Here is a 27485-nt window from a genome sequence, read left to right on the forward strand (position 1 = left end):
TAGAGAACTTCTTTTGAGTTTGACCTTGTCTGGGAATGGCGTGGAGATTGTGTGTGGAGGGGATGCCTGGTTACTCGGATCTGTACGTATACTTGAACATCGAGGTGGTCATTGTTCTAGTTCAATGAAGTCCTTTTCTGCGAAGTCAAGTCGTACTCTAAATCCTTTGAGTTGTGATTGTGGGCGGCATATTGATTGTGGTTGGCCATTTTTTTTCGAGTGTAGTGGGGTCATCTTGTTTTTGGATGTTCATCTTTGGTGTTGTATGCTGATCTATATACTGCAAGATATAATTTACATTTTATAAAATTTTTATTAGTTTAATGTTTTAGTTATGATTTTGGTTAGTTGTTTTCACAAAAGCTTTTTGTTTTAGTTCGGTTATTTTGAAGAGTTACTCACCCTTGAGTAGCTCTTATTAAAAATAGGAGTGTGGTCACAAAGCGTGGATGTAGCGCGGTGGGTTAGGCCGGCTACAGAGCATGCTCAGGACGTCCTCTTCTGGTGGGTTAGGCCAGGAGTGGGAGTATGATTGCATGCGGTTTTTGTGAGGGGTCCTGTTATGTGACAACGTTTTATGTTGGGTTTGTTGTGGTTTTTCTTATGTTTTGTTGGTTGTGTCCTTTTTTCAAAAATCAAATTGTTTGTGGTATGGGTTTGTCTTTCGACTTTTTTGTGTTTTATTATTTCTTTCTTAGACTTTATAATAGTCTTCAAAAGAATAAATTATCCAGTTTTAAACTGGGTTAATCCGGTTTGGGTACCGTTTGTTTCCTTTTCTTAGTCATGCTGTTATTCTATGATTTGTGGTGTTTAGTAAGCTGCATTGGTTAGTGTTGTTTAGTATATAATTCCTTTCCAACCGGGTTAAAGGAAAGTTTGAAACGTGTTATCTTGTGTTAGAGCTGTTGTTTGTGAAAGCTTGAAACTGAAATTCATTATTTTAAACAATTCTTCGTGGGCGAGCTGTGCGAGTGTGGATAGAATCTTTGTGCGAATGAATGGAAATATCAAAAGGTTAGTACTGCGTTTTCGATTTATCAATTTATTACATAGAAATTCAAATTTACTGCTAGTTGTTGGGGAAAATTAAGTTACATATTTTCATCATTATTAGATATACTGCATTTGGGAAAAAATTTATAAATTAATTAACTGCATTGGTATTATTTTTATTGAATTGTTTGGTGCAAAAAATTAATAGAGTTTTAAACAGCTTGAAGAAGTTTTCAATTTTTATTTTCTTTTGTGAATTTTTCAGATGATCGTTGGATGAAGGCTAAAATTCTAAAGAAGACATGAATAAAGAATGGTTAGTTTCTAATTTTAATTTAATTAGTTAATAATATATATAATTCATATTTACCTGTTAGTCGTCGGGGAAGAAACCGTGGGGGAAGATGTCGTGGATGAGATCTGAAGTTGTTAGTAATTTAGCTAAGATGCGGATGATATTTTTAGTTTGAAGCAGTGGCCAAAGCAATTGAAGTGCTTTAATGGTGGTTAGTTCTTCAGTGCCAACTGCAAACTCATAAGGTGTGTTTTGGATTAGATTATATAATTTGTGATTGAATTTAGTGTTGTGGATGAATTCTAAAATGGGGATTTCTATAGGTTGAACAAATTCGTGTGGGAGAAAGAAGGGTCGGGATTCTTCTGCGTTGAAGGTCTTGGTGATGGGACAAAAAATATACATTTGGGTTATGGGATCATAATTTCGAAGAATACCAAGAAGGTTAGTATCTTTAATGCAATATGTGAAGTTGAGAAAGAATGGTGAGGTGTATTTGGAATTGATGAATTGAAAACGGTGGTGTGGTTGTCTGGAGGGAGTGTGTAGGTCGAAGTGATTTTGGATAAAACGATAATATGTATATGTGTGAGTTTGTTTAGTGCGCAACATAATATCGTGTGAGCAGTGCAAATCTCTTTCATGTGGTGCAAGGAAATGAAAGGTTAGTGAAAATATTTGGAAGCGTTCTTTAAAACTTTCGTAGGCTTGCGTGTCTGTTAGTGCTTCTGAGATGATGTGGTCAAATTTGCGATCAAATATATTGAGTGTAAAAACATATGGTGTTTTAATGAAAAATTTTTCTGTGATTTGTGGGTTAGCGAAGCGGTCGTCGTCTAAGAATTGATCTTGGTTAGTTTTGATGATGTTATGATCGTAATATTCTAGCGTATATTCGTTAGCTCGGGGTGCAGTGTATGTTTTTAGTGATTTTTTATATCCTATGTAAGGAAATTGTCTAGGTGTTAGTGGTGTAGTGAGTCGATATAGCATGTCCTTATTTCGTTCTATATCGATGTGAGTGTTAGATAAAGGTAAGCAAAGGGGATTAGTAAAATGATAATACGAGGTCCAAGGAAGGGTAGGCATTAAAACGTGTTCGTCTACAAAGTTACGTGTTTCGTTAGTGTCGTGAGGGGTGTTTAAGGTGTATTGTGGAAATGAGGGTAAGGTGATAGCTAAAAATTCTTTTGTATTAGTGTGATTTGGGTGATTTATATATTCACGGGCTGTTCCTGGTTTTGCTGGGAAAGGATGGTTGGGGAACTTTCTTTTAAAAGTGCGGTAAGCTCTATTAGTGCTGAGTGAAGATTCAGTAGATGTGGATGATGGTGCTAATGATTCGGTATAAATTGAAGAGGGTGTAGGGGTAGGAGGGTTGGATGAATCTATTGTGGATGAAATTTGGTTTATGGTGGGGGTGTCAAGGTGGTAGGGTTGTTGTTGTAATGTAATAAAATTATCTAGTTCTGGGGAGATTTGGGGGGTATCTGGAGAATGGGATGATCGGTCTGAATGATATGAAGAATAGGTTGGAGTGACTTGGGAAGCATAAGAGGGTGTAGAATTGGTGGGGACAGGGTTATTTGGTAGCATTGGTTGAAAAGGGGGTTGGGAAAAAATTGAGGGGTTGGTGTGAAAATTATTGAATGGAGATGGCTCAGAGTCGGCAAATTCATCGGGGGTTTCAATATTCGGGTTATTGAGTTGTGATGTGGAGTAGAAAACTGAGATGTGTGAATTAGTATCGGAATTCATGCCTGATGTTACATTACTGGTTGGAAAATCGGGTGGCGGGAAAGCAAAAAGTGGTATTATTGTAATTGAAGTAGTGAGGTTGGTTGGATGGGAATTTGAACGGTGTAGGGATCCAAGTTGTCGGCTCATCGTGGGCTAAAAAAATTATTATTTTGAGACTGAAAAGTGGTGGTATGGGGTTGTTCTATAATTTGTTCATATGTATTTTCATCTTGTGAGTGGTGTGTCATTATATGTTGGATGGGACTTTGTGATATGGTTGGTCTAAAATTTGGATTATGTGTTATTGCTAAGTTTCGAAAATTACGTGGGACTAGGGATAATGGATGGTTATGTGGTAGGGGTGGTAACTGTGGTGCTGTTGGCGTTGTGTCTACATTGTTATGTTCTTCGTCGTATGTGTTCTGTCTTGTTGCTATTTTTGTGTTGTATTCTTTTATTTGTGCATCTAAAAGAATTTTGTTTATTGATGTAGAAAAAATTCCAAAAAATCCTGCAAATAGTATGCGTGCTACACTTGCTTGTCTATTGACTTGTGTGTGTATAGCACATGTGTTATAGATTCCTTTTAAGAGTGAAAAAAGAAATCCAATAAAGTTAAACATTGCGTATAAAATAGTCAATTTTTCTAAGATGTAGTAGGGCCATCCTAGAAAATCAAGAATTTCATTCTTGAGTGTAACAAAGCTAAAAATATTGATAGGTGATATATCTTGGGGACGGTATTTTTCACCGTTTAGATATATATAATCTTTAATGTCTTTAAAATATCCGCTATAGTCTTGCGTATAGATGTCTGCAAATCCTGCGGTTTCGGCAAGTTTGCGTAAGTTTTGGTCAATTGATTGTCTTTGTATTGTGTCCATTTGTGTTAATAATTCTTGGAATTGTTGTGTTCTAATGTGATGTTGAATATCTGATTTTGAGTATATTCCTATTGATTGTAAGTCTATATTTGGGTTTCGAGCGATAGCGCGAATGGTTTCTGGTGAACATTTTTTGAGTGATTGCATTAATGTGGGATATGGGGTGAGAAGGTAATATTTATCTTCATCAGGGTTTAGTTGTACTACATTGTGGCTATTTTCTGATCCACATGGGACTGCGGTATCCCAGAAATAGGTTCTTCTTGAAAGTGTGTCAACGAAATGTACTTTATTCTTATAAAAGATAGGGATTCTTTTATAGCATCGTTTGTCTTCAAAAACGTATAGTGGTGATACTTTTTTGGTACAAGTATAAAACCATAAAATGTTTCCTTCGTAGTCTAAAAAATTTGATCTATTTCCTGATAGTAAATATCCTGCGTAGGGTATTTTTAATACTGCTAGTGCAAGTGATTGTAATATTTGTGTTCTTTCTAATTCGCATAGTTGGTGTAGTGTTTCTAATTCGGAGAGTGACATTTCTTGAAAAATTCGGCTAATCGTGTAGTCTAGTTTCATATCTAAGTGAATATCATAGTGGATATTACCGAAATATGTACTATTCATTAGTGATAGTTCTTGTAAACGTGTACTTTGATCGTCTTGGGGCTTTAAATGTCCACCAGGTTGACCTGTAGTTTTTTGAAAATGAACTGGTATGTATGATGTTCCTTCGTTTAGAGGATGACCTGTTGCATATGGGTCGATTTTTACTTTTCCAGTGGTCATGTCGAATCCTTTTTCGTATTCAACTAATATCTCGGAGTATTGTGTTTTGTGAAGTGGATTTCTGTATTTACATGCAAGTTCTGTTTCTTGATATATTTGAAAACGTGTCAATTTATTTTCTATATTGTCTATGTTTCTAAAATTAGAACTTAGTTTTCGTGATGGATGGACTTGTTCATATGGAATTGATTGTATAAAATATTTTTCGTGAAATTTTATCATACGAGCGTGTATTTTTGCTACTTGAAATGTTGTACATGTGTCTTCGGGGAACCAAACAATTGTTGCTTGTGTTCGTGTTGTAGGGTCACAATAGCCTTGATCATTTTTACAAGGTAATCGAATTCCTTGATAGATCATTGTGTTGTCTGATAAATCGCGTGTGAGTTGTATTTTTTCGAGTTGTATTTTCCAATCAAAAAACATGATTTCTTGATATCCTTTCTTTTTTGTGTTTGCTTTGCAGTTTGATGGGTCATTTATACCAATGTGTGGTATCCAGTGTTTATCGTGTATATCATAAGTTAATCTTCCGTGTGCACCGTTGTATGGGTATTTTTCATCTAATTTTACATGTCCTTGATATCTTTCAAGTTCTGCTTGATGTACAGAATCTGCAAAAACTTGGAAATATACTAGTTTTTTATCTGTGTTTTTATTTCTTGTGATATTTAGTCTGAGTAACTCGTTTTTACAATCTTCGGGATTGAGATGTAAAAGTCGTTCTATATTACTCTGGTAGAATGATTCATGGTCAAGTCGGTTTTTATTTCCATTTGAAACTTGTGAACAATGTACTTTCTTTTCAGAAAATGTTGCTGTGAATTTATATCCTATAACTGTTGTTGCTCGGGCTTTTGAGTAAAGTGTTGCGATTAAATTTGTAGTTTCTATGGCTTGTGGTTCTGTTTTGCATTGTGATACTTGATTTATTGCATATTTGTGTAGTGTTTTTTGTTCGTTTTCTTCACAATCGCAATGTGTTACTAATAAATCTTGGGGTCCAGTGCGGGGGGAAGGGTTTATGTTTTCATTTGAGGTTATTAGAAAAAGGAGTTGGAGAAAAACTGAAATTTTTAGAATATACATGTGTATGACAATCCTGAGTATGGGTTATAAAATGTGATGTAACCAATAGTCTTTTTGGTATATCTGTCGTATTTGTATATTACTTCAGTTGTTATAAATGGTGGTGGTAGGGATTGAGCTGTTATATTTGGTGGATTTAATGGATAGGGGTGTTGAGTAATGTTGTTTAATTTAACCGTGATTTCAAATTTTAATTGTAGACTATTTTGTTGGAGTATTTGGATGTTATGAGCACGAATGTCTTCGTGAATGTCTTGTCTATACTGTAGTCTGTTTAGTGCCCAATTGTGGAGTCGGTTACTTTCTAGGTGTTGTCCAAATAATGGTGGAGGTGCTGTGAATGTATTCCAGTCTAGTCTTAAAGGAATATTTGTTGATGATTGTTCTCGATATCTAGCGTCGAGGTTATTTGGGAAATTTAAGTTAAAAGGTGGTGGTGAAATCTGGCTTATTGATGGTGTTGATGGTAGTGATAATGTTTCTGGTAGTGATGAGGATGTTGTTGTATCCGTAGAAATATCTATTGGATCATTGACTAAATTTAGTTCACCTTGTGTGAATGAATGTGTTGTCCAATATGGTAGTCGTGATGCTTGGTTTGGGGGATTGAAGGGATTTTCACGTATTTGTTCAGATGTTGGTGTTGAACCTAAGTAATCTGAGGGTAGGCTTGAGGTGCTACGTTGTGAAAGAAGCGTAGGGGTTTCTGGTAATATACCAATGGGGTTTTCTGGAGTGTTTTGTGATGGGGATTGAGGTATATCAAAATGAACTCGGGGAGTTTGAAAATTTCTGTTTCGTCGAGGATGTATAATTTGTCTATTTATTTCGACTGTATTTTGGTTTTGACTAGGATTTCTTATTCTACTTAATTCTTGTGGTAGTGTTGGGTATAAGTTATATGTTGGTTCGCTTAGAAGTGCTTGTCGTTGAACTGGTTCTAGTGGTTCTGATAAGCGAGCCTGTCGTTCTTCAAAGGTATATGGGTTATCTTGAAAAGAATTCGTGTAGATGTTTGAGGATTTTGGGTAGTTGAAGGTGTTGTTGGGTTATCTTGGGATGATGTCGGTGAAGACTGACTTTGTGACTGTTGGGTAGCAATTTTTGATAGCTTTTTGGCCTATTCTTTTAGTGAAAAAGTTTATGTTTACTATAGTATTCTTCTAAAAAAAGAATTAGGAGAATTGTTGCTAGGGCGAATGTGATGATTGCTTTTTTTATACATTTGCATATTGTCAAGATGAGGGATGATAGAAATGTTATAAAAATTACAAATAGTAAAAAAATATCGGTTCTACTAAAAATGGTTCGGATCATTTAGATAAATTTTGTGAATCGTACCTGTGGATATAGTCAATAGCTTTTGAAAGTTGGAGGTATAGTTCAAATAGGGAATAGAAAATTAAAAAAATATTGCAAAAAATGATTAAGATTATTACAAAAGATTCAAAGATATCAAAAAGAAATATTATAAAAGTTTTAAGTATCGTAAAAAATTGTTTGAGGTTTGTGATAATTATAGTGACTGATTGAGAGAAGAGCATTTACGAAATGACTTCTTGATCGAATTTTTTTTGTTGTTTGGGGCAATTTTCAAGTGTGGTCGGATTATTTATTGGTTTTTTGACAAGTGGGTTGAGTTTTGTGAAAAATTGTTGGGGGCAATTTTTATGGTGATCGGGAGGTCTTCTTTGTCTTTATTTTCATTTGTCAAATGATCTGGGGTATTTTTGAGATTTTTATACTTTAGGCTAATTAAAATGGTCGTTCTTTTACTTTAGGCTAATTTAACATATTTGTTTGGGGGGTATTTCAGGGCTGAGTTGGGGAAATATTGTTGATCTTTGGTTTATTAGATAAGGGAGGGTTATGATATTATGGTGATATTTATTTTAGTTGTCAAGTTGGAGTGGTTTGCTTATTTGTGACGTGGAGGTCGTAAAGTTATAGTTATAGATATGCCTGGAGTTTAATATCGTTCGTCTTGTTGGTTTGTGTTAGAGTTAGAGAAGGTGACGGATTGGATGAGTCCTATTGGCTAATTATGAACTAGAATCGCTGCGTGTTTGTCAGCATGTTATTTTGAAAAATGAAAATTCAAAATGTTTCAAAGGTCTAAGATTGTGAAATACAAAATTAAAGTTGTTTTTGAAATTCGACTTTCTTTAATATTTTAGATTGTGGGATGAATAATTTATAATTTTTACGTGGTTGATTTCTAAGTCGTGAAGACTCTCTATGTTCTGATTTGTTGATTTGTTCTTGGGTATTATTTGTTCTGTCATTTTTCTATTTTTTCTTTCTTTTTGAGATGTATTTTGATCTAGATTTTTTGTATTGTTTTTTGTGGTGGTTGATTTTGTTATTTGGTTTTTGTGGTGAAAATCTTTTTGTTCCTTTGTTGTATTTTCCGTATGTGGGTTATTTTGAATAACTTTTAAACCTGTAAAAGAATATAATTGAGTTAGTTCGCGGAGTGCGTATTCTTTTGGATAATAAGGTAATAGGTTATTTCGGTGTTGAACGATTTCTTTTTTGTCTGAGTCGGTGATTTTATATGTGACATCAGTGGGTTTTGCAATTATTTGGTATGGTCCTTTACGAAGGGGTTGTAATTTTTTAGATATTCCTTTTTGAGTATTAAAATTGGGTATTAAAACAAATGTTCCAATTTTTAAATCGGAGGCTGATGTAAAGCGTGAATTTATTTGTTCATTAATGTTTTGCCTTTGTAACAACTTTTTTGTTACTTTTTGGTAAATTTCATTGTGTTTTTTTATCTCTGTTTAAAATCCATTTGGTGTGTGTTCCGGAGGCTAATTTAAGAATTTGTGGGTGATGAAAATGATCTTCATCGTGTGTATGTAAAGGTAGATTATAACAAATTGAGTCTTTATTTGGTTGACAATAACCTTGTGCGTTTTTATGAGAGTTTGCTGTAAACATTATTGGTTTGCGTGGCTTTTGGTTAAAAACCATTTCATATGGTGACATTCCTAGAGTTGTCGTGATTTGTGAATTATATGCTAGGGGAAATAATTTTACATCTGCTGACCATTCAGTATATCTTGTATCATTTCCATTGATGATACATCTAAGATATTCTTGTAGTGAACGGTTCATACCTTCGACTAAGCCGTTTGTCCAAGGTGCGTGAGATGTACGTGGTTTGTGTTTGATGTTATATAGATGACATAGTGTGATGATTTCATTATTGATGAATTCTGTACCGTTGTCTGTAACTAAAATTTCTGGTAGTCCGAATTTAGCTATCCAGTGTTCATAAAGCGTTGTGTAAGCGTAATAAGTGTTACAATGTGGTACTGGGTTAAGTGCTACATAATGTGTAAATTCGTCAACAATTACCATAATGTAGGAGTTTCCTTCTGATGAGGGTGAAATTGGTCCTTTAGTATCAAATGAGATAGGGTGGTTAAAGTACAAACTTTGTCCTTTAAAATCTTGTTTTTGTGCTATTTGTTTTTGATTTGGATAAGGTTTATTTAGTTGACATACTATACAATCATTGCATAGTACTTTTATCCAAATTGGTGCATTTGGGAAATAAAAGTTTTGTATGAAATTTGAATATGTTTTTTCTGATCCAGAGTGTCCTTTAATATTTTGTGTATGTGAAATATTAAAAGCTATAAGAATCATACTTAAAGGGAGACAGGGAACTGTTGATTCATTTAATTGGTATTCTAGGAGGTCTGTGTTTTCATTAATTGTCGTATTATTAAATTTTCGAAAATATCGGAGGAGTGTTTTATTTCCTAAAATTGTGGTATCTGCTTTTACGGGTTTAGTTTTATATTTGTGCCATGATTTTAGTTGTCTAATTACTGGGTCAAGATTTTGATATTGTTTCAAAGTATTAATTGTAATTTTATCTGTTGGGGGAGAAAAATGTTTGCAATTTCTAATTTAGATAAAGGAATTGTATCAAGTGGGTCATGGAGGTCAAATACTTGATTTATTGTGTATTTTGAATCGTTTGTTTGTGGTCCTGATAAATTTATTTTATCAGTTAGGTTTTCTTTTTCAATTAATGGAAAAAGGTCTTTTTTATGCGAGTGTTGTTTTACTTTTTTTTGTTGGGTGTTATTTTTTATCCATTGTGAGTATGGAATTGGTTTAAAAGTTGATGTTCCAAGTAGATCAACTTCGTAGTGGTTATTTTGACAATCTAAATAAAGTGGAAAGTGTTGTAGATTATTTATCTGTGATTGTTCAACGTCAGTTTTTACTGCATATTTGCATTCTAGTCGGGGTGATGTTTCGTTTTCTGCAAGGTAGAATTTTATATTTTTGGGTATTTCTACTGTAGTTTTACGTGTAAGTAATTCAGGTGGTGTATTTCGACTTAATGTGTCTGGTAATGCAAGATTTTTTCCTGCTGTCCAAACTATATGTAAGTTTGGAAATTTCATTAGAATTAATTGAAATCTATAAACTCGGTGATTTGGATCAGATTTTTGTGTAAAGAGAAATATGATTGGTTTGTGATCTGTGAATAGAACTGTTGGATGTTTTGATCCAAGTATCAGAAATTCATATTCTGTAAGTGTATAGATAATGGCTGTACAGTCTGTCATTAGGGTTGAGAGTCTTAGCTCTGCTTGAGTGAATAATCGAGAATTTGCTGATATAAGGTTCATTTTGTTTGTACCATTATGTGATTGTAATAACGCTGCGCCGATGCCAAAGTTCGAAGCATCGCACATTGCGTAGAATGGTTGATTTGGATCTGGAATTGTATTCGAAATTTGTTCAGTTAGAAGTTTTTTAATTTCTTCAAATCGTGCTTGATGTTCTGTATTCCATTCAAAATTATTTTGTTGTCTAAGTATATTATAGAATGGTCTTAGGTATAATTGCATTTTATAGACGTATTTACTTAAAAAATTTAACATTCCAAGGAATTCTTGGATTTTCTTTTTGTTTGTTGGTGGTTGGAGTTTTTGAATAGCATCAATGCGTGATTTTAATGGGGTGATTGTTTTTCTTTCTATGTTATGTCCTAAGAATTTTACTCGTGTTAAAAAGAAGTGTGATTTATCAGGGGCGGCCTTCAGATTTTCGTTCTGAAGTAGTTGGTGATATTGTTCTAAAACATTGAACATTTCTTCTTTAGTCTGTGATTGCATAAAAACATCGTCTAAATAGGTGATTGCGTTTTTCTTGAGTATTAGTGGTCGAAAAATTTTGCTCATAAAAGCTGAAAATGCTGCTGGTCCTATGGATATTCCAATGAATAAGCGGTTGAATTCATACTGTTGGTTTCCAATAACAAATTGTGTTAAACGTCGCGATTGTTCATCTAATGGCATTTGATTGTATGCACTATTCATATCTGCGGTTGTAAAGTATTTTCCGTTTATTTTTGTTAAAATAACTTGTATTGGTTCAATAGGCCAATTACACTTTGATTCATCTATGAGTGAGTTGAGGTATCTAGCGTCGAGAACGATTTTTAATGATTCTCCTTTGGCTAGAATGATAACAGGGTTGATAAATGTGTTACCTTTTGGTTGTTCTTCTTTATTTACTGGTGATATAATGTTGTATTGTTCTAAAATGTCGAGTAATCTGTTCACTTTATCGTGTAAGTGAATTGGTACTTTACTTGCTCTTTGTTTTTTGAAAACTGCGTCTGGTTTTAATGGGAGATGTAGTGATGAGCTGATTTTGCCAACATCAAATTTGGATGTTGCATAGACTGATGAATATTTGATTAGCTGTTTGGCTAATTTATCAAATTCGTCTTGTGTTATTTGTGAATGTTGGAAGTTAAACATTGTTAAAAATTTCTGTTGTTTTTCTGCGTAGTTACTTATGTTGAATGTAGGTTTGAAATATGGGGTTTTTGTGAAATAATCCGTATTTCTTTTTTCGTTACTTATTATATTATTTATGGATAATTCTTCATTAAGAATTGTGGATTGACAAATATCTAATAATTGGAGTATATTGTTTACGCGATATTCTTTTTCGTGTATTGGTGATATCGTAGCGTTGGTTTCGCAGTAGCCTAAAAGTCCTAAAGGTAATGTTACTTGATAGGGTGTATTGTTGTATACATGTAGAGATATAATATCTGAATTCGAGTTTTTCAAATATTTTATGGATGAGATTGTGATTTTGAAAAATTTATGAATAGGTTTGAATTCAAAATCTGACATATAGAGTTGTTGTTTGTTTTGTTTTTTATCATATTGGTGAACTTGTTTTATTGAAAAATTATATATGTTTCCTGATAGTGGTTTCAGGTGTTTTCTTTGTTGGTTATATATTGGATAAAATTTTGAAAAGAATGGTGGTTGTTTGTTTAATCTTTGGAAAAATGTTAGGGATGTGTCTTTTGTTTTTGTGTATTTATCTTTGATTAGTATTTTACTGTTTAATATGTTGATTGTTGGTATATATTTAGAGATAAATGGTATTCCTATGATATTGTGTTTAATATCAGTGATATGAAATATTTGTTTAAATGGTTTATTTAAAATTTTATTCTGCTCCATTGTTCTTGTGGGGAGAAGAAATAATTGAATTTTTCCATAATTTACCAATGTTGATCCTTGTGCTGTTGCTAGTTTACTGGAGGTTTCAAGAGGTGTTAGCTTTGGGTGTAAGGTTTTTATTTCATTCCATGTGGGAATGTTTATTATATTTGATTCTGCTCCTGAATCAATTAAAAAATCAATTTCAAGATCTGGTGGTTGAAATTCTTTGCTTCTTGGACTTTCTAAAAGAAATGGTATTGTCCAAATTTTTTCTTTGGGTTGTTCTTTTTGTATGTTTTGATAGATGTGATTTGTGTTTAAGCATTTTGTTTTGTCATTCTCATTGGGTTTATTTGTAGTGTTAATTTCGTTTGTTTCTTGTGTTGTTTGTGTAGAATGGATGGGTTCAATATAATAATTGTGAAGGAGTTCTAATTGATTTTCATATATATGTGATGAAAAAGGTTGTTCATATATAATAGGTTCGTAATCATTTTCAACTGCTATCATATTTATGGAGATAGTGTTTTCTGTATCACTTTCTGATTCTGATGATTCACAGTTTATTTGATTCAGTTGTAGTTCGTTATTTCCTGTGTCGTCAATACCTGGAGGGTCTGATGTTGTTTCTGGGTTTGATTGTACTTGATTAATATTTCTTTGATGTTTAGGTGTACTGCTTCTGTGGCGATTGTTAGAATTATCATAATGGTTATTATTCCTGTGTGGTGATTGGGAATAATTTCTATAACGATTATTATAACTTGAATGTCGATTTTGTGAATTATTTCGTGATCTGTTTTGGTAATTATTGTTTGGTCTGTTATAGTTTGATCTAATATATGAGTTATTTCTTGATCGATTGTTCGGGTAATTCTGGTTTCGGTTGTTTGAATAACTTCTATTCCGATTATTGGAGTAGTTTCTATTTCTATTGTATGATGAATTTCGTGATTGATTGTGTGGATAGTAATTATTTCTTGATTGGGAATTAGATCTAGAAACAAATCGTGTTGTATTTGAATTTGATCTGGAGTAGTTATTTCGACTATTTGGTCTATTGTAATGATTTTGTGACGAATTTTGTGTATTTCTTCGTTCTGGTGATCTTCCTCTATAACTTGAGTTATATGGTGATTGATTTCCCGTGTAGTTGGTATTGTTCGATAGTGGTTTTCCTGAACTGTTGTTGCTGTATACATTTTTGTTCGGTAGATTTTGATCTTTCTTCATGTACTGATAGAATGATTTATTTGGTTCTTTATATTTTTGAGGTTTATTTTGATTGTCTTGCTGTTTTTGTCTACATTCAGAAATACTATGTCCGTATCGTCGGCAATAATTACACCATTTTTTGAAAGATGGTTTGCCTTTAAAGTTTGGGTGTTTTTCGTAAATATTGAGTATTTCAGTGATTTTTTCAACGAGGTCTGTATCTGATTCCTGTACATTATTGATATTTGTGGTATTTGTTTCAATTCGATTAACATATTGTAATTTCAGATTTTCTGTTTCTTCAAGTTTCATGGTGATTTCCGCTTGTTCTAGCTTGTCTACTAGTTTTCGAAAATCTAAATCGGGTTCTCGAATTGAGGAGGGATGGGATGCTCTCTTTTTTATTGCTATTTTCCTTAATTGAGGTGTTAAGGTCATCATTAAGATTTCTGTCATCTTTGTGTTTTTATAGTCATGTGTATTTAATGAATATGCTTTTCGAACTAGTGTTTCGATGCGTACTGCTAATTGCTTGATGGTTTCATTTGGTAATCTGCGAATTTCATTGCATAAAACTCTTTGTTGTTGTTTGTTTCTTTCGGAGTCAAACATTTTTGAAAATTCTTGTGTAAATCTCTTCCAATTTGATTTTATTTCTATAGGCAATACTGAAAACCATTTTTGGGCTGCGCCGTCTAAAGTTGTTTGTATCAACGCTGTGCGTCGATGTATCCAGTTTTGATGTAGTGGCGTATTAATTGGTTCAGGTCCTATATTTAAAATCAAATTTGCTGTTACTGCATTTAAATAGTCTTCTACAGAATATTCAGGGTCTGTTCCTGTGAATACCATTAAAGGTTTATTTGATGTTATTGATGATCCACCCATAAGGTATGGATTCATTGTCATTTGTAATGATTCTGCTGCATTTGGCATTTGAGAAAAATTTGAAAGTTGATTTCTTGTTATTTCGTGTTGTTGAAGATAATATGGGAGTGGTATTTCATTTTGCATTTGCGTCGGTTGATACGAGTGTGTGATCATTGGGTTTTTTTGCTGAATTGGTTGAAAATATTGTGTATGAATTGGGTTTTGTTGCTGAATTGGTTGTTGATTTTGTGTATCTATCGGTTGTGGAGAAAAAATTCTATGATTTGTATGTGGTTTCTGTACTCCTTGTCCACGATATTCTTGATTATATGGTGCAATATATCTGGTTGTAAAAAATCATCATCTGAGGATAAGTAATCCATTTGATAAGATGTTTGTTTTTTATTTTTATTTTGTTGAAAAAATGGATAGTTTTCACTACGATCCTGTGAAGGATGTAAATTTGTCTGAAAATTTACTGAATTAGTTTGTGCTATTGGGTTATCCCAGTTTCGAGATCTTGTGTAATTATTAAAATTTTTTCGTGGGGGATAATTTGTTTTTGATGGATGTGTGTAATTATAATTATGTTCTGCAAAATTGTTTCTAGTGAACGTTTTACGTGTTTTTGACGGTATTGTCATGGGTCTGTATGTCTGATAATCCATGTGTGAATATTTTGGGGCAACCGAAGGTTTAACGGTTGATTGTAAGGTTACCTGTGTTTGTGAAGGGTTTGTATTTCTTGGTGTTGTTAAATTTGGACGTATCGGTGAAATACTTTGTTGTGTAGTTGTTGTGTGTACGATTTCTTCATTTATGAAGTGTGATGGTGTCTGGATATCTTGTTGGGTGAGATTTCTAGTTCCATTGAGGTTTTCATTGTGTATGACTGTGGAGTTTAAACTATTATTTTGCATATCAGGTAAAAATGTATTATAGTTTAATGGTGTTGCATCTATGGTTAATGGTATTACTCTTACATAATCTCTTACATAAGATATTGTACTTATTGCTTGACTTGCAATTGATTGTGGGATATTTATGAATGCGGGATGAGACCATTCGGGGTCCCAAACATAGTCTGACTGTTCTGTGATGGCAGTATCATCGTTTGAGTTTTGAGGTCTAAAATTTTTTCTTGCTTGTGAAATTAAATCTAGATTATGTGTGAAATAATCTATTATAAACCATGCCAAAATTTTTTGTAAGTCATGTTTTGTATGTTGTGAAACATCATCTTTAGTGAAATTTTCCTTAATTATATTTAAAAAACTAGAGAGTAGTGTGATTTCATGTCGTACTCTTATATGTTTAGATGTTTCTGTCGGTGAGACATTTGGGATTGGGATTTCGTTTTCTAATATCGAGATATAACTATATATTATTGCAAAAACTTCATTGGTGAATATGGAGTTTGCTCTTTGTGAGTTATAATATTGTATGCTTTTTATATATTCTGAGAATACTTTTGAGAATTCTAAATCAAGGTCGTCTGTTTGAATTACATATTTGCTGTGATTCTGGTTTGGTGAGCTGAATTCTATGGAGTAGATTCCGTATTGTTGTGTTAAGTTGCATATATCTTTCAAATAGTGATCGATAATTTGTCTTTTGATTTTTACATCTGGGAACTCTGTTTTACATGGACTGATTCCGGGTTCAAACAAATTTAAGAGTAAATTTTTGCAAAATATATGCTGTCCTCTATCAGTGGTTGCATCTACGATAAAGGGGAAGATATCATCATCATCTGGACTTTCTTCACCTTGGGTGTGTGTTGAGCTCATTTTTTCGTTTGATGACTGTTAATATGTAACTATCGATGTGTCTAATTGGTTGATTCCAATTGTATAAGTGTACTGGTTTGTGTTTATATTGTTTTTTTATTCTTCTTTTTCCTCTTTTTGATGAATTTGAAGTTGTTTCTGAGTCGGAAAAATATAATTGATCGTGAATGGGGCAATTTTTATCTATAGATTCTTTTAATTTATAAAGTTCGTCTAAACTGCTGGTTTCTGATTCTGAAAATGCGTTTCGGTTTTTGGAAAATCTTTTTCGTGTTATTTGTCTTTGTTTGGTTATTATTTTTCTTTTTAAGGTTTGTCGTTTTGTTCTGATATATCCAACTGTTTGTGTATGAGGTGTGATTACAAGATCGTATTTTTTGTTATCTATTTCACAATTGTGTAAAACGATTGTTTGTTTATTTCCTAGGTTTTTAAATGACATAAGGTTTAGGATGACGGATGCAAAAGGTTGTTAAATGATTTCTATTTTCTTAGACTGTTAGTCCTTACAATTTTTTGGTTAGCCTAACCTGGGTTTAATTGTTCAGGGTTGGGGAGAAAAGTATATCGATTCCGAAGAATGATTTTTTACTTTCTCGTGGCTAGTATAAGCTAAGGAGTTAACTTACTTAATCTTACTTAAGGGTAGTGATTGTGTTCAGGGTTGGAGAATAGTAAATCGATCCACAAGGTTCAGGTATAATTAGAACGCGAGTAGTTCGTTAGACACTATTTTAAACTTACTAAGTCTAAGATTTATCCTGGGTCTGGTAAGAGGGGGGATCAAGTGAAGGATGAATAACCGAAGTTCTTCACTGTTTATCCTAATTTGAATGATTAGTTTTATTCAAAAATTTCTGTTAGTCCTGGGTTTTTAGAAAGGGTTGGATAGTGAATCGACGTTTGAGGTCGTTAGACACTAGCTAAGTGGGTGGGGGAGAACAAAATTGTTCTTTTTGATCCAAGGATAGGCCTTGATGATCAAGTTTTAAATTTAATTAAATAGAAAATGATTTAAGATCCAAGGATGAGCCTTGATGATCTGATTTTAAATTTAAGTGAATTTAAGTTTAAAATGATTTAAATTTATGTAGAGAAAAGATTTAGTGTTTTTATGATATTAGTGAGCTTATGAATGCTGTTATGTTTAGGTGATGAAGCTGGAACAACAGGATGATTTATGATTACTAACCATTTATTGTCATGCTACTAATTTTTATTTTGATTTTTCAATAAATATTTTTCAAACATATTTTGTATATTACTGCAGAATTTAGGAAAACGATCTGAGATTTTTTTATCAATCGTTATTGTATATTAATAATTTTGTTTAGCGCCTGAAATGATTTTGAAGATTGACTTCAAGATTTTTATGTTTGCAAATGAAAATCTAAATTCATTGCTAGTAGTATTCTAAATACAAAAGTTTGTGTTGGCTTTTGTCGAACTATCATATAACTATATGGTAAGTTTCTACGTTGTCGTATGTCGTCTCTGGTTCGAGGTCTTCTTGCAATTCCGGGTAGTTCTCTTATCGTTCGGAATATTGGCTTTGATCTATTGAGTCGTAGAGACATTTCGATTAAATTATCGTCGTGTAACATTTTTTTAAAAAATGTTTTGTCTAAATTCTAATCTATTTTTGGTTAATTCTAAGCTATTAAGGTCTTGTTCGAGACTTATGGTCGCACCAGATGAGTTAGGACCGATGTGTATAACTCATAGAGTAATTTCGGATAGGGTACACCGTCTGCTCGTCACGCTATCTTATTTTCGGCCGGATAGATTCGTGCAACTTCTTAGTCTAATACCGATCCTAATCTTACTCTTATACTATCTAGTCTCAGGTTGTTTAACTAGTCTCTGCTAGGCTCAATAGATCTAGGGTATACTGGTTTATTGCGGCTGCTGAAGTCTTCTTGGAGAGTCAACTAATTTCTAAGTTAAATTCAAATCTCTCTGGTGCTGAAATTACAAGTAATTTCAGCACTTACAAATAAGTGGGTTGTTAGTTAGATGGATCATGATTGGTTAATATTAAATACTTTACAGTGGTAAAATATCTAATTTATCCAATCATAAAATGTAGTTTAGATCAGGTTCCAAAGCAGTTCGTAGCTGCGGGTACTGCCAAGCTCGTAACTCGTATCAGTTTGTTTGTGGGCATTAAAATTACCCCCCCCAGCATCAATTTATGGTGTAACGAGGGTTTTTACAAAGAAAATCTAACAATCGGACAATGTGAACAGAAAAACTACTCAACACAAATAGCATTTGGGGAAAAGGGCCGTTTTTAGCAGAGCAAATCAGTTCGAACCGTGGTCACACAAAAGATTCGGTGTTGAAAACTTAAGCTACATTTTTAAATGAACCAGCCTTGGACCGATTTAAATGAACCGATCAGTTTTTTATTATAATCAATTAAAAGGTTTTAACGAGAATTTCAATTACGCGAAGTTTGGCATGATTGGTTGACCCAATAGTTTACGAAATCATTCACAATTGTTTTCCCAATTTATTCAGCTTTTCTACTAAATAAACATAGAGATTATGTGTGCTTCTCACCAAAATATACTTGCCTGTGGAAACGGAAAAGTCTAGGTCGGGTTCAAGTTTAATCGGGAAAATTTTGAGCGAGATGCCTTCTTCCTACTACCTTTTCGAACCTTTCAGATTGATTCAAAATGCCCTAAAATTTGTAAGTGTCAATGGCGAACAAGAGTTAGAAGCGATTCAAAAAGAATGGACGGAGAAACTACTCAATTGCAATTTGAATGAAACGATTTTTAACCGAACTTTTATTGAACCCATTTTGAGATCAGAAGAGAACAGAAAGTTCGTGAAAGCAAACTTTTTGTCTTCGGGAATCACGAACCCGTGGGTTAATGATTTAGATCGAGTGGAAGCAGTTGTCAAAAACGAGCAAACCAAATGCCTCGAATCCAAGTTTTTGATCCTTAAATTGATTCGCGTTGGCAAATTTGAACAGTTTTGGAGTTGGGTGAAAAATTATTCGAATATTAAAATAATTCACTTATTACGGGATCCCAGAGCAAGGAAAAATTCCCACAATGGTCTCTCCAACCTTCAAGTTTTAACCCCAAGTGAGACTTGCAGAATACCGATTGAAAATTTACAGTTTTGTCGAAATTTATTCAAACGAGACCCTTCCTTTTCACAGCATTATTTCGAATTCATCTTTGAAAAGTTTGCTCAGAATCCTGTTCCTTACATGAATATTATGTTAAGGAAAACAGCCTATTTTCCACTTTTTTTCGACTCAAAACTTTGCTTTTATGGTTTTTCATAGTTTTTCAAAGGCACGTAAGAAAATGGGGGGGGGGGATTGGTAAGTAGATTAAAACAGTCGAATTTCGAGGTTTTGACCAATCAGAGTGCAGCAAAATTAGAATTTACTGTATTTATATATGGGGGGTGGGGGATTTAAAGTAGGTAGATACTATAGGGGGAGATAATTAAGTAGATCCAATGGGTATCATTCTCTATAACTCCAGTTTATTTCACCACCCGAATTTTACACGCCCTATTCAACCTCCCCGTAACAAAAAATTTCACTAAAATTTCACCCCATCTTTTATAAACACTTTGTGACAAATTCAGTCTCAAATCAGCATTGTGCTTGTATGCCAAAAATAACAAGAAGCTGACAAATAAATGGTTTCAAATTAAATGGCTGCAAATAAATCAACCTTTAAAATGAATGATCTTTGAAAAAAAAAATTAGATTTTTAATAAATTTTTCCAAAAACCAGGCAATAATTTTCCGATAAATCTCTTGAAAATCAAGAAAAAATGATTAAACTGCCGTGCAAATAAATTGTAGCATTTTTTGGGGTTGATTGACGTGAAATAAAGAAAAAGGCCTTGAAAGATGGTGAGGTTTCTTATGGCAGTGATTAATTTGAAAAAGAAGAGGTTTTTTGAAACGAAAAGTGGAAACTGATCTCAGAAAATTTCTGAGAGTTCGCGAGGATTTCGATCTCAATTCATTAATTGAGGGTCTAACCAAAAGTCCTCGAAGAGGAGTTTTCAGTTTGAACCAATCAAGCAAGAATGATTACGGCGTGTCAAGCAGAAATATTTTGTTTGTTGCTTACAAATGGAAAAGAGAACTTGTTTTTTTCAACCGCAAATCGATTTTCGTACGCAAACAAACATTTTTCGAAAAAAAAATTTTGCATGCAAAATTTAAAATTTTGTGTGCATAACGTAGTCCTGGATACGATAAAATTGGCTTTTATTTTCTTTTCACTTATTTTTTTTTTCAAAAACGCTGAAAATTCCTCTTTCTTTTGTATGGGGTGTTAATGTACGCCTTGATCAATGTCAGATAATTTGAAAATTCAAAAATTTAATATAATCATCATTAAAAAATTTTGCCAAAAAATAAAAGTTTGTTACTTTTGTTATATCAATTGTGAAAGACAGCCAAATGCAGGTCGTTTTCTATGCATTGTAAATGCAAGACCGTCCAACCTTTGGTCTTTTGAATAACCAAGGTCTTTGTCCTTTGTGTTGGGTTGCAACTACAACCGAAAATTTTTCAGAAACTAATTTTAGAAAGGAAAAATCAAAATTTTTGGTTTATGGGAAAACACCTATCATACAATTTTCATATATGGAAAAATGCTTATCATAGAGTTTTCATACAATTTTCTGTACGTATGGAATTGTACGAAATTGTATGACAAGAAGTTTCTCATATATGGAAATTGTATGATAAGAAGTTTTGGTCAACCCGGGCATAATAAAAACTTATGGAGAAGTGTTGATAAGGTTGGACGGTCTTGCATTTACAATGCATAGAAAACGACCTGACTTTTGCTGTCTTTCACAATTGATATAACAAAAGTAACAAATTTTTATTTTTTGGCAAAATTTTTTAATGATGTCTATTTTAAATTTTTGAATTTTCAATTTATCAAACATTGATCAAGACATATATTAACACTACTCCATACAAAAGAAATAAGAATTTTCAGCGTTTTTGAAAAAAATTTTAGGTGAAAAGAAAATAAAAACCAATTTTATCGTATCCAGGACTACGTTATGCACACAAAATATTAAATTTTGCATGAAAAAAAAATTGCGAAAAATGTTTGTTTGCGTACGAAATTCGATTTGCGGTTGAAAAAAAAACAAAAAAAAAATTTGGGCCAAATTTTCAAAATTACTTGAAAATTTTTTTGTGTCGCCATCACAAAAATGCCAGTCATACAATTATTTAAATTGGAAAAAAAAAACGATTTTTGAAACGAAAAGTGGAAACTGATCTCAGGAAATTTCTGAGAGTTCGCGAGGATTTCGATCTCAATTCATTAATTGAGGGTCTAACCAAAAGTCCTCGAAGAGGAGTTTTCAGTTTGAACCAATCAAGCAAGAATGATTACGGCGTGTCAAGCAGAAATATTTTGTTTGTTGCTTACAAATGGAAAAAAGAACTTGTTTCTTTCAACCGTAAATCAATTTTCGTACGCAAACAAACATTTTTCGAAAAAAAAATTTTGCATGCAAAATTTAATATTTTGTGTGCATAACGTAGTCCTGGATACGATAAAATTGGCTTTTATTTTCTTTTCACTTATTTTTTTTTTCAAAAACGCTGAAAATTCCTCTTTCTTTTGTATGGGGTGTTAATGTACGCCTTGATCAATGTCAGATAATTTGAAAATTCAAAAATTTAATATAATCATCATTAAAAAATTTTGCCAAAAAATAAAAGTTTGTTACTTTTGTTATATCAATTGTGAAAGACAGCCAAATGCAGGTCGTTTTCTATGCATTGTAAATGCAAGACCGTCCAACCTTTGGTCTTTTGAATAACCAAGGTCTTTGTCACTTGTGTTGGGTTGCAACTACAACCGAAAATTTTTCAGAAACTAATTTTAGAAAGAAAAAATCAAAATTTTTGGTTTATGGGAAAACACCTATCATACAATTTTCATATATGGAAAAATGCTTATCATAGAGTTTTCATACAATTTTCTGTACGTATGGAATTGTATGAAATTGTATGACAAGAAGTTTCTCATATATGGAAATTCTATGATAAGAAGTTTTGGTCAACCCGGGCATAATAAAAAGTTATGGAGAAGTGTTGATAAGGTTGGACGGTCTTGCATTTACAATGCATAGAAAACGACCTGACTTTTGCTGTCTTTCACAATTGATATAACAAAAGTAACAAACTTTTATTTTTTGGCAAAATTTTTTAATGATGTCTATTTTAAATTTTTGAATTTTCAATTTATCAAACATTGATCAAGACATATATTAACACTACTCCATACAAAAGAAATAAGAATTTTCAGCGTTTTTGAAAAAAATTTTAGGTGAAAAGAAAATAAAAACCAATTTTATCGTATCCAGGACTACGTTATGCACACAAAATATTAAATTTTGCATGCAAAAAAAATTGCGAAAAATGTTTGTTTGCGTACGAAATTCGATTTGCGGTTGAAAAAAAAACAAAAAAAAAAATTTGGGCCAAATTTTCAAAATTACTTGAAAATTTTTTTGTGTCGCCATCACAAAAATGCCAGTCATACAATTATTTAAATTGAAAAAAAAAACGATTTTTGAAACGAAAAGTGGAAACTGATCTCAGGAAATTTCTGAGAGTTCGCGAGGATTTCGATCTCAATTCATTAATTGAGGGTCTAACCAAAAGTCCTCGAAGAGGAGTTTTCAGTTTGAACCAATCAAGCAAGAATGATTACGGCGTGTCAAGCAGAAATATTTTGTTTGTTGCTTACAAATGGAAAAGAGAACTTGTTTCTTTCAACCGCAAATCGATTTTCGTACGCAAACAAACATTTTTCGAAAAAAAAATTTTGCATGCAAAATTTAATATTTTGTGTGCATAACGTAGTCCTGGATACGATAAAATTGGCTTTTATTTTCTTTTCACTTATTTTTTTTTTCAAAAACGCTGAAAATTCCTCTTTCTTTTGTATGGGGTGTTAATGTACGCCTTGATCAATGTCAGATAATTTGAAAATTCAAAAATTTAATATAATCATCATTAAAAAATTTTGCCAAAAAATAAAAATTTGTTACTTTTGTTATATCAATTGTGAAAGAAAGCCAAATGCAGGTCGTTTTCTATGCATTGTAAATGCAAGACCGTCCAACCTTTGGTCTTTTGAATAACCAAGGTCTTTGTCACTTGTGTTGGGTTGCAACTACAACCGAAAATTTTTCAGAAACTAATTTTAGAAAGAAAAAATCAAAATTTTTGGTTTATGGGAAAACACCTATCATACAATTTTCATATATGGAAAAAAGCTTATCATAGTGTTTTCATACAATTTTCTGTACGTATGGAATTGTATGAAATTGTATGACAAGAAGTTTCTCATATATGGAAATTGTATGATAAGAAGTTTTGGTCAACCCGGGCATAATAAAAACTTATGGAGAAGTGTTGATAAGGTTGGACGGTCTTGCATTTACAATGCATAGAAAACGACCTGACTTTTGCTGTCTTTCACAATTGATATAACAAAAGTAACAAACTTTTATTTTTTGGCAAAATTTTTTAATGATGTCTATTTTAAATTTTTGAATTTTCAATTTATCAAACATTGATCAAGACATATATTAACACTACTCCATACAAAAGAAATAGGAATTTTCAGCGTTTTTGAAAAAATTTTTAGGTGAAAAGAAAATAAAAACCAATTTTATCGTATCCAGGACTACGTTATGCACACAAAATATTAAATTTTGCATGCAAAAAAAATTGCGAAAAATGTTTGTTTGCGTACGAAATTCGATTTGCGGTTGAAAAAAAACAAAAAAAATTTGGGCCAAATTTTCAAAATTACTTGAAAATTTTTTTGTGTCGCCATCACAAAAATGCCAGTCATACAATTATTTAAATTGAAAAAAAAAAGGATTTTTGAAACGAAAAGTGGAAACTGATCTCAGGAAATTTCTGAGAGTTCGCGAGGATTTCGATCTCAATTCATTAATTGAGGGTCTAACCAAAAGTCCTCGAAGAGGAGTTTTCAGTTTGAACCAATCAAGCAAGAATGATTACGGCGTGTCAAGCAGAAATATTTTGTTTGTTGCTTACAAATGGAAAAGAGAACTGAACTACTTTGACAGAATGGAAATCGAACGAAATGAAAACTGTAGGCAGCTGATGAGAAATGTGGGCTATAAATTCAACATTCACAAAACGTTTTCGCATCTACAACGAATGAATGGAAAAAGAATTAAACTTCATAAAATATTTTGAAAATCTCGAACATGTTTTTTTTGCAATAGAAGAGAGATTGAAAATAGGTTTCCTAATCGGAAAAGATTAAAATTGATTCACTCCTTTATATTAGACGCCTATATTGCACCAGTCATGATAAAAACTTATGGAAAAGTGTTGATAAGACCGTAAAAAAGGCAGTATAAATGAGAGACTTCAAAAGATGTTCAGCTAAAATAGCTGATCTAACAATAACTCTTTTTGTAATTACCCTGAAAATATGTTATGTAACAATCAAAAATAATACAGAAAGTTCTAGAGGCTAACCGGAGTATGGAAACAAGTTTTGCAGACTTATTAGCCGTTATCATTACGAGGCCAAACTCTGCATTTTGTGAATTGTAAACGGATTCCGAAACAGACAAAAAAAACAGATTTGCAGAGGAATCCGCAACATTTTTAGTAAAGTTCTTTGTTATTAGTTGTTGTTGTGGATGTTAATTGTTGTGTTGCTCAAAGTTGCTACAGAAGCAGCCACTTTTCCAGAATTAACAACAAATTTTGTTAGATTCGGAGCAGTTTGTGGAACCCACACACAAGTACTAATATATGTTAAGAAAAAAAGCTTTAATGTGGAGTTCGCAACTGTAAATGGAATCCGCGAAATTTTACCGGAATCCGCATTTTTTCTTCAAACAAATAGTTACGCCTCTGAATAAATTAAAATTTTAATTAAGCTTGTGGGTCACCAGCGAGATCAATGTCAATTACTGCAACAATTCAATCTCACTTACCTCTCTCACGTTACTGTTTGATCTCAAATCCTGATAACAATTTCAAATCAACAGTCAAAGTCTCCGTTTCTTCTCAATCTTTCCAATCTCTAACACTGAAAGCACTGAAGTACATTCCCCCATGATTTGAAGTTACTCTCATCCCCGCATTTCAAATACTGATGACCTAAACAACTAGTTTTAAAGTTACATGTATAATCCCAAATAAATTTTTATTTATGCATTGTTGAACCAGAAACCACCAATTCTCAGAATTTGTTTAAATATATCATTGATGTGTTGTGATGTGGTTCCAAATAATGATCACAAAAACAGCTTGCTGGGGAAATTCATTCCAACTACTAAAGGGTACACCCACAGTTTTAGTTATTGTTCCGACTTTCGATACGAAAAAAAACGGAATATTTGTGCTCGGGGTGGGTTTTTTTTCTTCAGACAAATTTCGACTTTTTAACTAGCCATTTTTGACGGAATTTTTTATATCATTCGAAAGCTATTGTTGTCCTGAGCTTGAATTTGAAAAGATATTTTTCCTGTGATCATTTTTCATAAAGTTATGGGGGTTTAAAGACTGCCATTTTAGCCAATTTGGGACAATTAACGCGCGATAAATTTTGCGCTATTAACGCGTAAGCGAGATTTAATCCGTCTTAGAAATTGTTCCAAACAGGTTCAAGGATGCTTTTATGCCATAATTGATTTGTTAATAGGCGCAAAATCTATCACTTTGTACTTAATATGACATGTGGGGGGATGTTTTTACATAAAATCTCAAATTTTTTCAAAATTTTTTATTTTATTTTTTCTATTACATTAAAATTTTTCATGTTATTAATGCTCCATAGACCTTAAAAGGCAGTCGGAACATTCAGGGCTTCGCCCTGATACGAGCAGTCTTGTTCAATGATTTAAGATTTGTTTCTGGGTTCAGTCTTTGCTTTTATAGTCCGCATTTGCTCTACTAATTCTAGCTCTAGCTTTTAAATTCTCGCGAAAGTTCTGGTTTAAAAAAAATGGGGAAAATATTTACAATTTGCGGAATCAACTAACAATTGCTGATTCTGCTTACAAATTTTGCGCATTCATTTTACCTTTGCGGAGTCGGCTTACTTTTTGCGGAATCCACCTACATCCACAGGTTAAAGACTTTTCTCAGGATTTCAGTGACCTATAGACACCAAAACGTGCGTCTTTCCCGTGCACAGTTTGACCTCGCTTTGATTCAGATTCTGAGCAAAAAATTGTTTTTCTTTCAAATAATTTTAATAGGTTGTTTCCAACCTTGGTCAAAAATATGTTTTTTAGACGTCTCCGAGGGAAAAAACAAGACATCAAAATGGATGGTAGTGGTATACTATCGACATCAACTGTTTCACTATCCAAAATAATCTGAATATAAATATTAGGATCAAATTGATAACATGACATAACGCAAATATTTGGATACATTTTTTTTTCAAATTGAATGCAAATAAAGCAAAAACTATGCATAATAAGTCAAAAATTACATCAAGCTTGCAAAAAAAGAAAAATACAGAAACGAATAATACAGGGGTGGATTTAGGGGGGGGGGGAGGACGCCCTTTCTTTCTCAGGGGTTTGACCCCTGCCGACCCAAAGGGTCCTCCCTTTGGTACTTTTTAGGAAATCAATTTTTGGCCGACTGATCCTAAAATTTTTCTAAGGGCGCCTTTGGCGCCAATATATACTAACTTTGAGGGGGAGCGCGCGCCAAAAAAAAACGCTTTTTTTGTCAAAACTTTCCAAAAAGTGCACGAAAATGGCTTTATTCAAAAATTTGCCTGCGGCTTTTTAGTGCTTAGGAGAGCTCGGAAAATCAATTTGGTCGACCTAAAAAAAGGTCGTCAAAATTTCCAAAGTTTTTTGAAAATCCGGGTCCACCACCTGGAGAAAATCCTAGACCCACCCCTGTAACAATAGGGCAAAAAGGTTGATTATTCGAGGGGACCAAACTGTTTACCAGAACTCATATATTAGCGCCTTTTCTCGGAGTGCTCTCCGGCCTCAAAATTAGGAAACATTTGCGCCAGAGGCACCTTCAAAATGTTTTTGTGCCTAAGCGGTAGATGAAGATGTAATTTAGTATCAAAAAGGGCCCGTTTGCCGATCAGGGGGTTAAAACCCCCGACGAGGGGAAAATTTTTATACACTTTTACATAGCCCACTATTTATGATAACACTTGAAAATGAAATGTTTTCTCAATAAATATCAGAACTAATTATAAAACTATGAAAAATTGCCTATTCTGACAAATCAAGCTGGAGTTTT

At 32.9% G+C, this 27485-nt stretch overlaps 1 protein-coding gene across 1 annotated transcript; it reads left to right on the forward strand.

The window, feature by feature from the left end:
- Positions 1-997: 997 nt before the first annotated feature.
- LOC134855078 (uncharacterized) lies at positions 998-20138 on the forward strand. Its single transcript, XM_063871458.1, has 3 exons — positions 998-1017; positions 18776-19278; positions 20089-20138. Exons 1-3 carry the CDS (start codon positions 998-1000, stop codon positions 20136-20138), a joined length of 573 nt encoding a protein of 190 aa, XP_063727528.1.
- The last annotated feature ends 7347 nt before the right edge of the window (positions 20139-27485 follow it).

The sequence above is a fragment of the Symsagittifera roscoffensis genome, chromosome 10, assembly GCF_963678635.1.
Source record: "Symsagittifera roscoffensis chromosome 10, txSymRosc1.1, whole genome shotgun sequence".
In the NCBI taxonomy this organism is placed as follows: Eukaryota; Metazoa; Xenacoelomorpha; order Acoela; family Convolutidae; genus Symsagittifera; species Symsagittifera roscoffensis.

Coding starts and splice junctions, on each gene's coding strand:
- LOC134855078 (XM_063871458.1), top strand. CDS start 998: ATGAATGGAAATATCAAAAG. Junction 1,018..18,775: donor ATGAATGGAAATATCAAAAG/GTTAGTACTGCG, acceptor GGAAAAGTCTAG/GTCGGGTTCAAGTTTAATCG. Junction 19,279..20,088: donor CCTTCAAGTTTTAACCCCAA/GTGAGACTTGCA, acceptor TTCTTATGGCAG/TGATTAATTTGAAAAAGAAG.